The 13,992-nt window shown below is 42.2% G+C and overlaps 1 protein-coding gene across 1 annotated transcript in view; it reads left to right on the forward strand.

The window, feature by feature from the left end:
• LOC137055768 (alpha-actinin-2-like) overlaps positions 1-13,137 on the forward strand; it is a 31,817-nt gene extending 18,680 nt beyond the window's left edge. Inside the window, exons 14-22 of the mRNA XM_067429673.1 lie at positions 2,113-2,221; positions 3,097-3,237; positions 3,672-3,854; positions 4,228-4,362; positions 4,767-4,946; positions 6,898-7,044; positions 8,248-8,313; positions 9,186-9,344; positions 11,536-13,137. Coding sequence (XP_067285774.1) covers positions 2,113-2,221; positions 3,097-3,237; positions 3,672-3,854; positions 4,228-4,362; positions 4,767-4,946; positions 6,898-7,044; positions 8,248-8,313; positions 9,186-9,344; positions 11,536-11,694 — 1,279 coding nt within the window. The 3' untranslated portion in view covers positions 11,695-13,137. The remainder of the gene's footprint in view (positions 1-2,112; positions 2,222-3,096; positions 3,238-3,671; positions 3,855-4,227; positions 4,363-4,766; positions 4,947-6,897; positions 7,045-8,247; positions 8,314-9,185; positions 9,345-11,535) is intronic.
• Positions 13,138-13,992: the final 855 nt, after the last annotated feature.

A 13,992-nucleotide genomic window follows, 5' to 3' on the forward strand; every position in this document is an offset into this window, starting at 1 on the left:
CTATTGTTCTAAACGCAGACGGCGCACCTGTCAGATTCCCTTTGTGACAATGAGTCAATGTCATACCCTGAAGCACACGCGCACGCACACACACACACACACACACACACACACACCTCAGTATATACTCAGCACTCTATTTGCAGAAGCTGCGCTCGGACTGTGACTGAAGCATCTGAACGCTCTCTGATCTCTGAAACGCTGTCAACACCTCCATCAGGACAACACACACACACACACACACACACACACACACAGAGAGAGAGAACAGCCCAACATCATGACATCTGATCTAAACATTCACGAATTAAGATGTACCCTAACATTAGCTAACTATGAGCAATGCATTTGTTACAGTATTTATTCATCTTTGTTAATATTTGTAAAAGTAATAATACAGCTGTTCAATGTTAGCTCAGGTCCAGTGCATTAATATTAACATAAGCAACTTTTGATTTTAATAATGCATTAATAAATGCTGCAGATGTATCGTTCATATATTAACTAGCGGAACCTGATTGTAAAGTGTGAGTGATTTATTGAGATATTTTTAAAGGAGTCTCGGTGCATCTATTATTTAAACTCTGTCTGTTTTATTATAATAATGTCGTTCAATTGGACAGTTATTGCAGAGTGTTTCGGGAGTTTTAACATCCTAAAATATTATCTTTAAATACTTTGTCCAATAAGAGTATTGAACCCGATTACTATTGATATATAAACTTTATTATTATTCACATTTAAATGATATTTAATATTATAAAAGGGCAGCTGTGCATCTGCATCCATGAACTCTGCAGAGAGAATTTTTAAGTAACATATTTGCATGTTTATCAGTCATTATTAACAACAATCTACAAATATATATGTGTAACGTGCACAATATAATGGGTTTGTAAGAGCTTCTGTTCGGCTCTGGTCGTGTGTGTGTGTGTGTGTGTGTTTGTGTGGGCTGGTAATCCTTACGTTATGGGGACATAAAGATGGCAATAGGAATGTTTCCTGTGATGGGTAGGTTTAGGAGTTGTGTGTGTGTGTGTGTGTGTGTGTGTGTGTGTGTGTGTGATGGGTAGGTTTAGGAGTTGTGTGTGTGTGTGTGTGTGTGTGTGTGTGTGTGTGTGATGGGTAGGTTTAGGAGTTGTGTGTGTGTGTGTGTGTGTGTGTGTGTGTGTGTGTGATGGGTGGGTTTAGGGGCAGTGTAAGGGGATAGAAAATACGGTTTGTACAGTACAAAAACAATTACGCCTATGGAAAGTCCCCATAAAACATGGAAACTGTGTGTGTGTGTGTGTGTGTGTGTGTGTGTGTGTGTGTGTGTGTGTGTGTGTGTGTGTGTGTGTCAGAGAGTGAGTGTGTGAGTAAATGAGTGAGTCTGAGCTGATGCTGCTCTCCAGTGGAAACACGGTGAACTGCAGGAGAACTCGCGTTGAAGGCATTAAATGTGTTTTATGTAATAGTTTTGTCTGTGTTATGATCAGCAAACATTTTGGAAAAAACGTTTGGAGGCTTTAAAGGGTTAGTTCACCCAAAAATGAAATGTCTGTCATTAACTCCTCCCCCTAATGTCGCTCCACACCCGTCAGACCTCCGCTCATCTTCACACGATTTTTGTGTCATGTGATTTCAGCAGTTTGACACGCGATCCGAATCATGAATCAATTCGCTGACTCATAACCGTTTGAATCTTTATTTGAGGATTGAACACAAACGCGGAAGAGAAGCCAATGCTGAATAAAGTCGTAGTTTTTGTTATTTTTGGACCCAAATGTATTTTGGATGCTTCAAGAGACTCTAATTAACCCACTGATGTCTCATATGGACTACTGTGATGATGTTTTTATTCCCTTTCTGGACATGGACAGTATAGTGTGCATACACTTGCATACGCTCTCGGACTAAATCTAAAATATCTTAAACTGTGTGTGAAGATGAACGGAGGTCTTACGGGTGTGGAGCGACATTAGGGAGAGGAGTTAATGACAGACATTTCATTTATGGCTGAACTAACCCTTTAAGCTTTGGGGATGAACATCATTCTCTCAGTGTAAAAACATTAGAGGTCAAAGGAAAGTTCTTGTCATGACGTGTGTGTGTGTGTCCGTGTGTCCGCAGTGAACTGGACTATCACGCTGCAGGTGTCATTAATGAGCGCTGTCAGATGATCTGTGATCAGTGGGACCAGCTGGGAACTTTGACCCAGAAGCGCAGAGAAGCTCTAGAGGTAAATCACACACAGATTAACATCAGTTATATTAAGTGCTAACAATGCCTGGCTGTGCCAAACAAGATTAAAAAAACGCCCATAATTCGACATCCTCAGTGGGGTAATCAGTAAAGTGTACGGCTAATGGATCAGTGTTTCGTCAAGATCAACACGGGTTCGAATCCGCCTTTTGCAGAGTTTGCTCTTATCTCTTTTCACATCACAAATCACATCGGAAAGGCATTTATTTTCAATAAAAATTAACATTTTTTCTAAATGTGGAAATAAAGTGCCTAACAAAATGTTTAATAATAATAAAATAATAAAAGCATTTATTGGGTATGGTTAGGTGTAGGGAGGGCTTTTAGTGTTCCTTTGTGGGATGGGTAGGTTTATTGTGTGTGTGTGTGTGTGTGTGATGGGTAGGTTTAGGGGTTGTGTGTGTGTGTGTGTGTGTGTGTGTGTGTGTGTGTGTGTGTGTGTGTGTGTGTGTGTGTGATGGGTAGGTTCAGGGTCAGTGTAGGGGGATAAAATGCACAGTTTGTACAGTGTAAAATCCATTATGCCTATGGAAACTCCCCACAATTCACAAAAACCTAACTCTGTGTGTGTGTGTGTGTGTGTGTGTGTGTGTGTGTGTGTGTGTGTGTGTGTGTGTGTGTGTGTGTGTGTGTGTGTGTGTGTGTGTGTGTGTGTGTGTGTGATGGGTAGGTTCAGGGTCAGTGTAGGGGGATAAAATGCACAGTTTGTACAGTGTAAAATCCATTATGCCTATGGAAACTCCCCACAATTCACAAAAACCTAACTCTGTGTGTGTGTGTGTGTGTGTGTGTGTGTGTGTGTGTGTGTGTGTGTGTGTGTGTGTGTGTGTGTGTGTGTGTGTGTTTTATAAGAGGACAGAGAAACTCCTGGAGACGATTGATCAGCTGTTCCTGGAGTTTGCTAAGAGATCGGCTCCGTTTAATAACTGGATGGAAGGAGCGATGGAGGATCTGCAGGACATGTTCATGGTTCACTCGGTGGACGAGGTTCAGGTCAGACCTTACTCTCACACACACATCAGGGAAGAAAGACATTTTGCCTTCGTAAAGTTTCATAAATTTGCAAACTTATATTCTCATAAACACACTTTGGGCATTGATTTTCTTGCTCATGCACAAACGCGTCACACACCTGATGGATGTCGACTCTGTCTCTCACATACTCACACCCACACACACACACACCCACTTAAAACAAAGTGTGATCATCATCATCTCTCTCTCTCTCTCTCTCTCTCTCTCTCTCTCTCTCTCTCTCTCTCTCTCTCTCTCTCTCTCTCTCTCTCTCTCTCTCTCTCTCTCTCTCTCTCTCTCTCTCTCTCTCTCTCTCTCTCTCTCTCTCTCTCTCTCTCTCTCTCTCTCTCTCTCTCTCTCTCTCTCTCTCTCTCTCTCTCTCTCTCTCTCTCTCTCTCTCTCTCTCTCTGCAGAGTCTGATCTCGGCTCATGATCAGTTTAAGACGACTCTGCCCGAGGCCGACAGCGAGCGTCAGGCCATTCTGAGCATTTATAACGAGGTGCAGAAGATCGCACAGAGTTACGGGATCTCCAGCAAACTCACCAACATCTACTGCGACATCACACCTGCCCACATCAACCAGACCTGGGAGCAGGTGTGTGTGTGTCCACAGTCATCTGGACTGTACTGTATATATATACACTCACCTAAAGGATTATTAGGAACACACACTAATACTGTTTGACGCCCTTTCGCCTTCAGAACTGTTTTAATTCTCCGTGGCATTGATCAACAAGCTGCTGAAAGCATTCTTTAGAAATGTTGGCCCGTATTGATAGGAGAGCATCTTGCAGTTGATGGAGATTTGTGGGATGCACATCAGGGCACGAAGCTCCCGTTCCACCACATCCCAAAGATGCTCTATTGGGTTGAGATCTGGGGACTGTGGCGGCCATTTTAGTACAGTCAACTCATTGTCATGTTCAAGAAATGTGTGTGTGTGTGTGTGTGTGTGTGTGTGTGTGTAGGTGAAGAGGTTGGTTCCTCAGAGAGGCAGCACTCTACAGGAGGAACTGTCCCAACAGCATGCGAACGAGAGACTCCGACGACAGTTTGCAGTGCAAGCTAATGCCATCGGACCCTGGATACAGACACGCATGGAGGTCATACACACACACACACACACACTCACATATATGCATACTCGTATACACACAAACACACACCCATACTCATACATACACACACACACACACACACACGTTTGGCATCATGCTTGTAGTTTTTACAATTGCTAGGACACATATTCCAATACTTGGATCACTTTTTGATTTATTTTTTATTAATTTTACAATAACACAACAGTGGTACTGATATTGCATGCCAATACATACAATCTACATAAAACAAATCTGTATTTTTGATCAAATAAATGCAGGCTTGATGAGCAGAAGAAACTTCTTTCAATATTACGTTTCAATATATAATATTTTGAATGTGTCCAAACTTTTGGCCTGTACTGTATGTTCTGTATAACTCACTTTATAACTGAATGAGTGTCGTGCAGGAAATCGCTCGCAGCTCTGTGGATCTGGGCGGCTCGCTGGAGGATCAGATGAACCAGCTCAAACAATACGAGCATGACATCATCAGCTACAAACCCAACATCGACAAGCTGGAGGGAGACCATCAGCTCATCCAGGAGTCGCTCATATTCGACAACAAACACACCAACTACACTATGGAGGTAGAGATGAGTGAGTGACTGAGTGACTGAGTGTGTGAGTGACTGAGTGTGTGAGTGACTGAGTGTGTGAGTGACTGAGTGTGTGAGTGTGTGAGTGTGTGAGTGTGTGAGTGTGTGAGTGTGTGAGTGTGTGAGTGTTATATAGCACAGCATATCTATAAATGCCACAAATTGAGATGTACTGAGTGAACACATCTTGATTAATAATATATGTATTGCTTATTATCTGTATATATAAATATAAATGTGAATATGTTTGATGTGTGTTTCTGTTTTGCTTTATGAAATGCTTTGGCAATATGTACCCATGTATGTCACGCCAATAAAGCACAATTGAATTGAATTGAATTGACTGAGTGACTGTGTGAGTGACTGAGTGACTGAGTGAGTGTGTGAGTGTGTGAGTGACTGACTGAGTGACTGACTGAGTGACTGACTGAGTGACTGAGTGAGTGACTGTGTGAGTGTGTGACTGTGAGTGACTGTGTGAGTGTGTGACTGTGAGTGACTGTGTGAGTGTGTGACTGTGAGTGAGTGAGTGAGTGAGTGAGTGAGTGAGTGAGTGAGTGAGTGACTGTGTGAGTGAGTGACTGTGTGAGTGAGTGACTGTGTGAGTGAGTGAGTGAGTGAGTGAGTGAGTGAGTGAGTGAGTGAGTGAGTGAGTGAGTGAGTGAGTGAGTGAGTGAGTGAGTGAGTGACTGTGTGAGTGAGTGAGTGAGTGAGTGAGTGAGTGAGTGAGTGAGTGAGTGAGTGAGTGACTGTGTGAGTGAGTGAGTGACTGAGTGAGTGAGTGACTGAGTGAGTGACTGAGTGAGTGACTGTGTGAGTGAGTGAGTGAGTGACTGTGTGAGTGAGTGAGTGAGTGTGTGAGTGACTGTGTGAGTGAGTGAGTGAGTGACTGAGTGAGTGACTGTGTGAGTGAGTGAGTGACTGAGTGAGTGACTGAGTGAGTGACTGAGTGAGTGACTGTGTGAGTGAGTGAGTGAGTGACTGAGTGAGTGACTGTGTGAGTGAGAGTGTGAGTGAGTGAGTGAGTGACTGAGTGAGTGAGTGTGTGAGTGACTGTGTGAGTGAGTGAGTGAGTGACTGAGTGAGTGACTGTGTGAGTGAGTGAGTGAGTGACTGTGTGAGTGAGAGTGTGAGTGAGTGAGTGAGTGACTGAGTGAGTGACTGTGTGAGTGAGTGAGTGAGTGAGTGTGTGAGTGAGAGTGTGAGTGAGTGAGTGAGTGACTGAGTGAGTGACTGAGTGAGTGAGTGAGTGAGTGACTGAGTGAGTGACTGTGTGAGTGAGAGTGTGAGTGAGTGAGTGAGTGACTGTGTGAGTGACTGTGTGAGTGAGTGAGTGAGTGACTGTGTGAGTGAGAGTGTGAGTGAGTGAGTGAGTGAGTGACTGAGTGAGTGACTGAGTGAGTGACTGAGTGAGTGACTGTGTGAGTGAGAGTGTGAGTGAGTGAGTGAGTGACTGTGTGAGTGACTGTGTGAGTGAGTGAGTGAGTGAGTGAGTGAGTGAGTGAGTGACTGAGTGAGTGACTGAGTGAGTGACTGAGTGAGTGACTGTGTGAGTGACTGTGTGAGTGAGTGAGTGAGTGTGTGAGTGAGTGACTGTGTGAGTGACTGTGTGAGTGAGTGAGTGAGTGAGTGAGTGAGTGACTGACTGTGTGAGTGACTGACTGTGTGAGTGAGTGAGTGAGTGAGTGAGTGAGTGACTGACTGACTGACTGTGTGAGTGACTGACTGTGTGAGTGAGTGAGTGAGTGAGTGAGTGAGTGAGTGACTGACTGACTGTGTGAGTGACTGACTGTGTGAGTGAGTGAGTGAGTGAGTGAGTGAGTGAGTGAGTGAGTGAGTGAGTGAGTGAGTGAGTGAGTGAGTGAGTGAGTGAGTGAGTGAGTGAGTGAGTGAGTGAGTGTGTGAGTGAGTACTGTAACATCACTCCTTCTTCTCTCTGCAGCACATCCGTGTGGGATGGGAGTCTCTGCTCACCACGATCGCTCGCACCATCAACGAGATCGAGACTCAGATCCTGACGCGCGACGCCAAAGGAATCAGCCAACAGCAGCTCAACGAGTTCAGATCCTCCTTCACACACTTCGACCGGGTAACACACACACACACACACAACCTTACTAGTGCCAATGCAACAGCACGTTTTTGCAAATGTGTGAAATAAAATCAATAATTCAGCCACAATGTAGGAAAAAAAATGGATGGCAAGAGGTTACAGAAGAGCATAGAGACACACACACAGCACACAATATGTTAACGACATGGTAAACTTTAGCCAAAAGACTCAAATAAGAAGTTGATTATGTTTTGATTAAGCTGTGATAAAACATTCCTGTTCATTTTTGCTACATTTGTATTGAATTATTGAAATGTTGTGTATCAAAATGTCTGTTCAGGTTCGACTGTAGTAATATTAATGCAGGAACTGACACTTTAAATCAACAACTCAAACACAAAAGAATCTAAACCTTAAAAAAAAAATTGCCTTTGAGAATAATTTCAAATCCGAATCCACAACTTAATGAAAGTATTTCTGTCTAAAAACACTAGAGAATTAATACGCCACTTTATATTGAACTGATTATGAATAAAATCTAACATGCATAACACTAAATACATCGTCTCTATTTTAATTCTGCTTTAATTGAAAAATAATCGTAAAATATATTAGGCGGAAAATTGTATTGTTTTCAATGGGGAAAAATAGCTAATAAAAATGTTATGAATATTGCACAGTATCATAAAATCCTCTCAAAATTATAAATAATAATCAAAAAATATTATTGAGCAAACATATATTACATTGGTTTTCCTGAAGAAGAATAAAAGTTGTATTTCAAGGCTTCGGTGACTTTAGAGCGTGAATGAGCCGAGTGTGAACGAAGAGCTCCAGAGGCTCAAACTAGTTTAGTTCTTATGATTCTGTGTATCGTCTTCATCTGATTATGACACTTATGAGTAGCAATATTCAATCTGAACTGTAATATGCAAAATGGCAATGCAGCATGTATTTTTCTGTACATTTTTCAATACGTGTCCATCTTTTGGTGCAAAATTATTGATTACATTTTAAATTGAATATTGCTACCCATAATCTTCCATATTTGACAGGCTCTCGCTGTCTGTCTATGTTGTTAAAATCACATGAAATCAAAATGAATAACAATATACTGTGAGTATATGGCACTATATTACAAATATTGTTGGCTCTTTTACACTTTGTCACTTTGGATAAAAGCATCTGCTACATGCATAAATGTGAACTTATTTAACCTTTGTTCCTTGATTTTTGCAGAAGAAGAAGGGTGGCATGGAGACGGATGACTTCAGAGCCTGTCTGATCTCTATGGGTTATGATCTGGTAAAACAATTAAACAACAATAAATACCAGCCAGCAAACATGTTCACATGTCGAATATTGTTTCTGTAACAACATCTGATATACACCGATCAGGCATAACCTTATGACGGTGAAGTGAGTATCACTAATGATCTCGTCATCACGGCTCCTGTTAGTGGGTGGGATATATTAGGCAGCAAGTGAACATTTAGTCCTCAGAGTTGATGTGTGTTAGAAGCAGGAGAAATGGGCAAGCGTAAGGATTTGAGCGAGTTTGGCCAGATTGTGACGGCTAGACGACTGGGTCAGAGCATCTCCAGAACTGCAGCTCTTGTGGGCTGTTCCCGGTCTGCAGTGGTCAGTATCTATCAAAAGTGCTCCAAGGAAGGACCAGTGGAGAACCGGCCACAGGGTCATGGGCGGCCAAGGCTCATTGATGCATGTGGGGAGCGAAGGCTGGCCCGTGTGGTCCGATCAAACAGTGGGCATGTGTGCATCAGAACTGGACCATGAGCAATGGAAGAAGGTGGCCTAATTTTGAGGCGTTGACTCGGCCTCCAGATTCCCCAGATCTCAATCCATTCGAGCATCTATGGGATGAGCTGAACAAACAAGTCCGATCCATGGAGGCCCCACATGGCAACTTACAGGACTTAAAGGATCTGCTGCTAACATCTTGGTGCAAGACACCACAGCACACCTTCAGGGGTCTAGAGGAGTCGAAGCCGCGACGGGTCAGCAAAAGGGGGACCGACACAACATTAGAAAGGTGGTCATAATGTTATGCCTGATCGGTGTATGTATTTCTGTAACTGAAGTGTAAACATGCATTTAATATCTGTGTTGTTTTTTGAGAATCTGACCAGATCTACAGGAAGGATGTTTCTCTGCAGGGTGAAGCCGAGTTTGCGCGGATCATGTGTTTGGTGGATCCCAATGGTTCCGGGAAGGTGACGTTCCAGGCGTTTGTGGACTTCATGACCCGCGAGACCGGAGACACGGACACCTCGGAGCAGGTCGTCGCCTCCTTCAGGATCCTGGCTGCGGATAAGGTCAATAAACACACATGCCTAAATTTTAGATTTATGCATTTGAATTACATATACATTTCCATCTATTTGCATTAGTTATAGAATAAACATGTTTAAGGGCGCACTTCAGCGCTGGGAAGATCAATCTGTGTTTAAACTTGATCACTTGAGAATGATTAGTGAAGGATCATGTGACTCTGAAGACTGGAGTAATGATGATAAACTCAGCTTTGATCACAGGAATAAATCACACTTTACTATATATTCACAGAGAGAAGTTATTTTACATTTGAATAATATTGCCCAATATTACAGCTTTTTTGTATTTTAAAAACATAAATGCAGCATTGGTGAGCAGAAGAGACTTCTTTAAAAACATTTTTAAAAATCATACCGTTCGGTTGAGTAGTGTATATGTAATTAAATGGCTGACAACGATTTTTGATCGCTATAGGTTGGCCTGTATGTTTGGGTACGATAGGGGGCCCAAGCTCATATTCTTTCATAGGGCCCAAAACTGTCTGAACGCATCTGATTATTACACATTGCATTCATAAACTCAATAGAAACACGTGTGATAGGTTATAATGTGCGACGCGATTATAACAGATGGCTTTTAGAAGCCTATAATAAGTATGTGACTCGCAACAGCGACGTGAGTGACTGCGTTACACACCACAGCTGAAATACACCAAACAAACGGCGGCGGGTGTTAATGTCAAGCCCTGATTATTATCCCTTAATTATTACACGGCTCTGTGAAATGCTTGATTCTGATTGGTCAATCGCACATTCCAGCGGTATGTTATTTCCAGATAACACACACCGCTCATCCGGGTACTGCGAGTTATCTTGACCGGTTCTACTTCTGTGCTTAACGCTGGCGCCATCTTGTGGCTTAAACAGCCGTGGGTTACAATGGAAGACTTCAAGGCGGGTTTCCTTTATAAAGTTTTAAATATGGATATTTTTCTGACACAAACGCATCGATTGGAATCAGACGGCTCTATTAACCCATCGGAGTCGTGTGGAGCACGTTATTTGACGGACAGCTGCATTTAATGGACTTCAGAAACAGCTCCAACTACTGCTGGGATTAACGTTAGCCTGGACTTTTTAAATATAACTCTGATTGTATTTGTCTGACAGAAGAATGTCATAAACACCTATAATGACCTGAGGGCGAGTAAATCAGAGGCTTGGTTTCATTTTTGGCTGAACTAACCCTTTCAGCATTCATTCTCAACATTTAGCAGCGATAGATAAAGGCTTAAAGCAGTCTGGAACTGTTCTTCTTCGCGGAAGCTTTGCGTAAGAGCTAATAAAATATTTAATCTCAAGACAATATTTAGTGTGTAATTTATTTGAGACTAGTAGGCGTGTAATAAGCGGGATAATGTCCACCCAGCTGGTTGTTATCTCAGAATAAACCCCTTCAGAGTGACGCTCCGCTTCGCCTCGGGGTCCTGATCACTCTGGAGGGGTTTATTCTGAGATAACAACCGGCTGGTGGACATTAGCCCCTACATGTCACCCTAGTCTAGTTCATCTTTGGCTCAAGCTTCACATTATTATTTGGTATTGAGGTCAAAGTCCACTTGCCTTGCGTTCGCAGATCTTCACAGATTGAAGTGTTTCCCCCATTACAGCGACTTTCTTCTGGCATGTTCTGCTGAAGGGTGACCAGAGCATCTTCGATTCATTTTCCCTCAGGACTTTTTTAAAAGCCAGAATATGGCCACACCTCAGATCTTCTACTTTAAGAAGGCTGGAAAATCTCCCGGTGCTGTCACTGCCCTTGTCATTTCTTCTCATTCAGAAAACAGCGTCGCGTGCTGCGCGCGCCGGCACCAGACTGGATAGGATTTACCACAAGTTTTCAAAATAGTGATAATCACTGACGGTTTTAATGATAATTAAATTTGAAATAATATTACTAACCGTCAGTACATTTTATCGTGAAATTGGTAATCGTTTCATCCCTAATTAGCGATGCTTCTTCTTCGTCTGTGTTTTGATCCGGAGATTCGTTCTCTTTCAGTGTGATCTATTTTGTGTAATACCGTATAACAGTGAAAACACGGATTGCTGGAAAATGGATATGCGTAAATCAAAAATGTTGGCCTAAATAGTGTTTAAATCATATTTAAATGCTTTAGATAATCCATAAGCAAGCATATGTAATTATCAGTGTTCTTTCATGTGATTCCAGCCGTATATTCTGGTGGATGAGCTCCGTCGGGAGTTGCCCCCGGAGCAGGCGGAGTACTGCATCTCCAGGATGCCTCCGTATAAAGGACCTGAAGGAGTCCCGGGGGCTCTGGATTATGCTGCGTTCTCAACGGCCCTGTATGGAGAGAGCGACCTCTAGCTGTCTGGAGCACAATATAACGCAAGACTGCATGTGTGGCCATGATAATCCTTCATGTGTGTAATAGCAAAGAACAGTTACTGAAAATGAAAAAGTGTTTGAAGATTTTGATCGGTCAGGCACAGATTTATCAGGTGTCGAGAAGTCTGAGATCATTAAATTAAATTCAATTAATAGCATTTTTTTGCCACTGAATACCATATCATCCTACTGCGGCCACAAATGGGTGTTATTGTGCTGGTTTCCGCTTTCACAGACTTCTTCGCCTCTTCTGCTGAACTGCTAGCTGTCAACATCTGGATTAATATGTTCAACATTCGCTAGTAGTTTTTCTCAAACAGAAGCTTCAAAATAAGATCTAGCATCTTAAGCTTACATTTACGTGTAGGACTTGTCTATATCTCGGTCCTAACTTTAAGCATAAGCAGACGTCAGCGAGCATCGAGACGCCTAAGCCAGCTTTCGAGCAGCTTGACTAGGTTAAATTCACTGATATTACAACACGATCATTTCAGGGAGGCTCAGTGGTAGCTAAATCAGTACATGTTCATCATCTTCTACGAGTTGAGGACACAACTCTCTCTATGGCTTTGCCCTAGATAATTTTTTTCCAAACCAGTTCAGTGGAAATCCCGCCTTGCAACCGATTTCATTGGCTGAGGTTACAGTGACTGGTCGGGTTAGGGATCAGGGTTGGCTATAGGCAATCGTTATTGTGATTGACTTGGCCAATGAAATGTTTAGAATCGGTTACAGGGCGGGATTTCCACTGAACTGGTTTGGGCGAATCACGCATATGGAAGGGGAAATGACATCATACCCAGTGTGCCTTTGCGAAACTCATTGCGATTGGTCAGTGAGACGCTACCAGGAACGCCCAATAGGCATTCTTGTTTCCTGACGGGAACGCCCAAGCCGCAGCTGGACCCTTCTCACTGAATAACCAAAAAATTATTTGGTTTCATTGGTTTAAATATTTTAAAATCTGACCACCATTTTAGAATTTGATTTTATTTCCGTGTCAAATGAGTCATTGATCACATGCTGAAGATGCTCTTTGAAACGTCTCAGATCTCTTCATGTGTCTAATACATCTATTAATAACATTCTCCACATCATTTATATTTCAGTAAAAAAAAAAAATTGCATATAATTAGTGCTCTCAGACTTTTGGACGGACTGTTCATCCTCATGATGATGCTGATGTCTTGATCTGTCTTTGACCTACAGCTCATATCAATAAAAAAAACGTATACTGAATTATGAAATGCTCAGTTAACAATGGCTGGTTATGGGCAAAGCTTTTTCTTTTGTTCCAGTAAAAATAGTCAACCATTAAGATAAATTAGTATAAGTTAAATTCTGCAAGTTTCACCTGTTTTTCACTGTCAAACAAGTGAAAAATGTGCTAATGCAACGTTACACTGAAAGATTAAAGATATATCACAAGCAAATCTTGCTGCCTGTTGCTTTCTATTTTAATGTATTATGTATTGTAATGCTGTGCTTCTATATTGGATCCGACAGGAATGGTGCAACACACTTATGTGAGTAAAACATGTTTTTTTTAATATGCAATAGTATTGCATTGTTACAGATTATGTGTACGTGTCTAACAGAACACACCTTAGCACGCTGTCACAGGCTGGAGAATCCTTTATTTGTTGGTTCATTGCGATTCGGGATCCGATCGGACATGTAATGTTACTGGCCAGGGCTCGCAAAGCCTAACGTCCCAGTGTGCTTTCCTGACGGGCTACCAGAACAAAAGCCAGTCGGCAGGCGATGAATCTTAAATAGTGAAATGACGTTCCTTTCTTGATCTGCGTGGTTCACTCTCTTGACTTGATATTTGAAGAGTGGGTGTGAGTGGGTGTGTGCGCGTGCGGTTAACGCTTATATCCACCGATTGGGCAGGCCAAGTAATAAAAAAATCAATCAATCGCGGGTGGATGAGAAATGAATCATTGTGTTCGTTTGATAAAGAGGTTTAGCGAACCCTGTGAGAGAATTATTCCGGTGCCGCTTTCAAAACAATCCCTCATGTAAACTGAAGCTCATTAAATATGCAAATCTTATCCAATCCTAGCCGTCGGCGTTTACTTCCAAGTCTCCAGTGACACGCCCATCAAAACCCAGTTTAGGAGAGCCTCAAAACCAGTGCAGAAAATAGCCTATTACTGATTAGTTATGATGTTTCTGAATGTAAAAACCACACCAACGTCATTAATTGACCTCAGACAACAGTCTAAAAAAAATATTAAAAAGCCAGTTCATGACACCTTGACACTTCATGAC

The sequence above is a fragment of the Pseudorasbora parva genome, chromosome 21, assembly GCF_024679245.1.
Source record: "Pseudorasbora parva isolate DD20220531a chromosome 21, ASM2467924v1, whole genome shotgun sequence".
Lineage (NCBI taxonomy): Eukaryota > Metazoa > Chordata > Actinopteri > Cypriniformes > Gobionidae > Pseudorasbora > Pseudorasbora parva.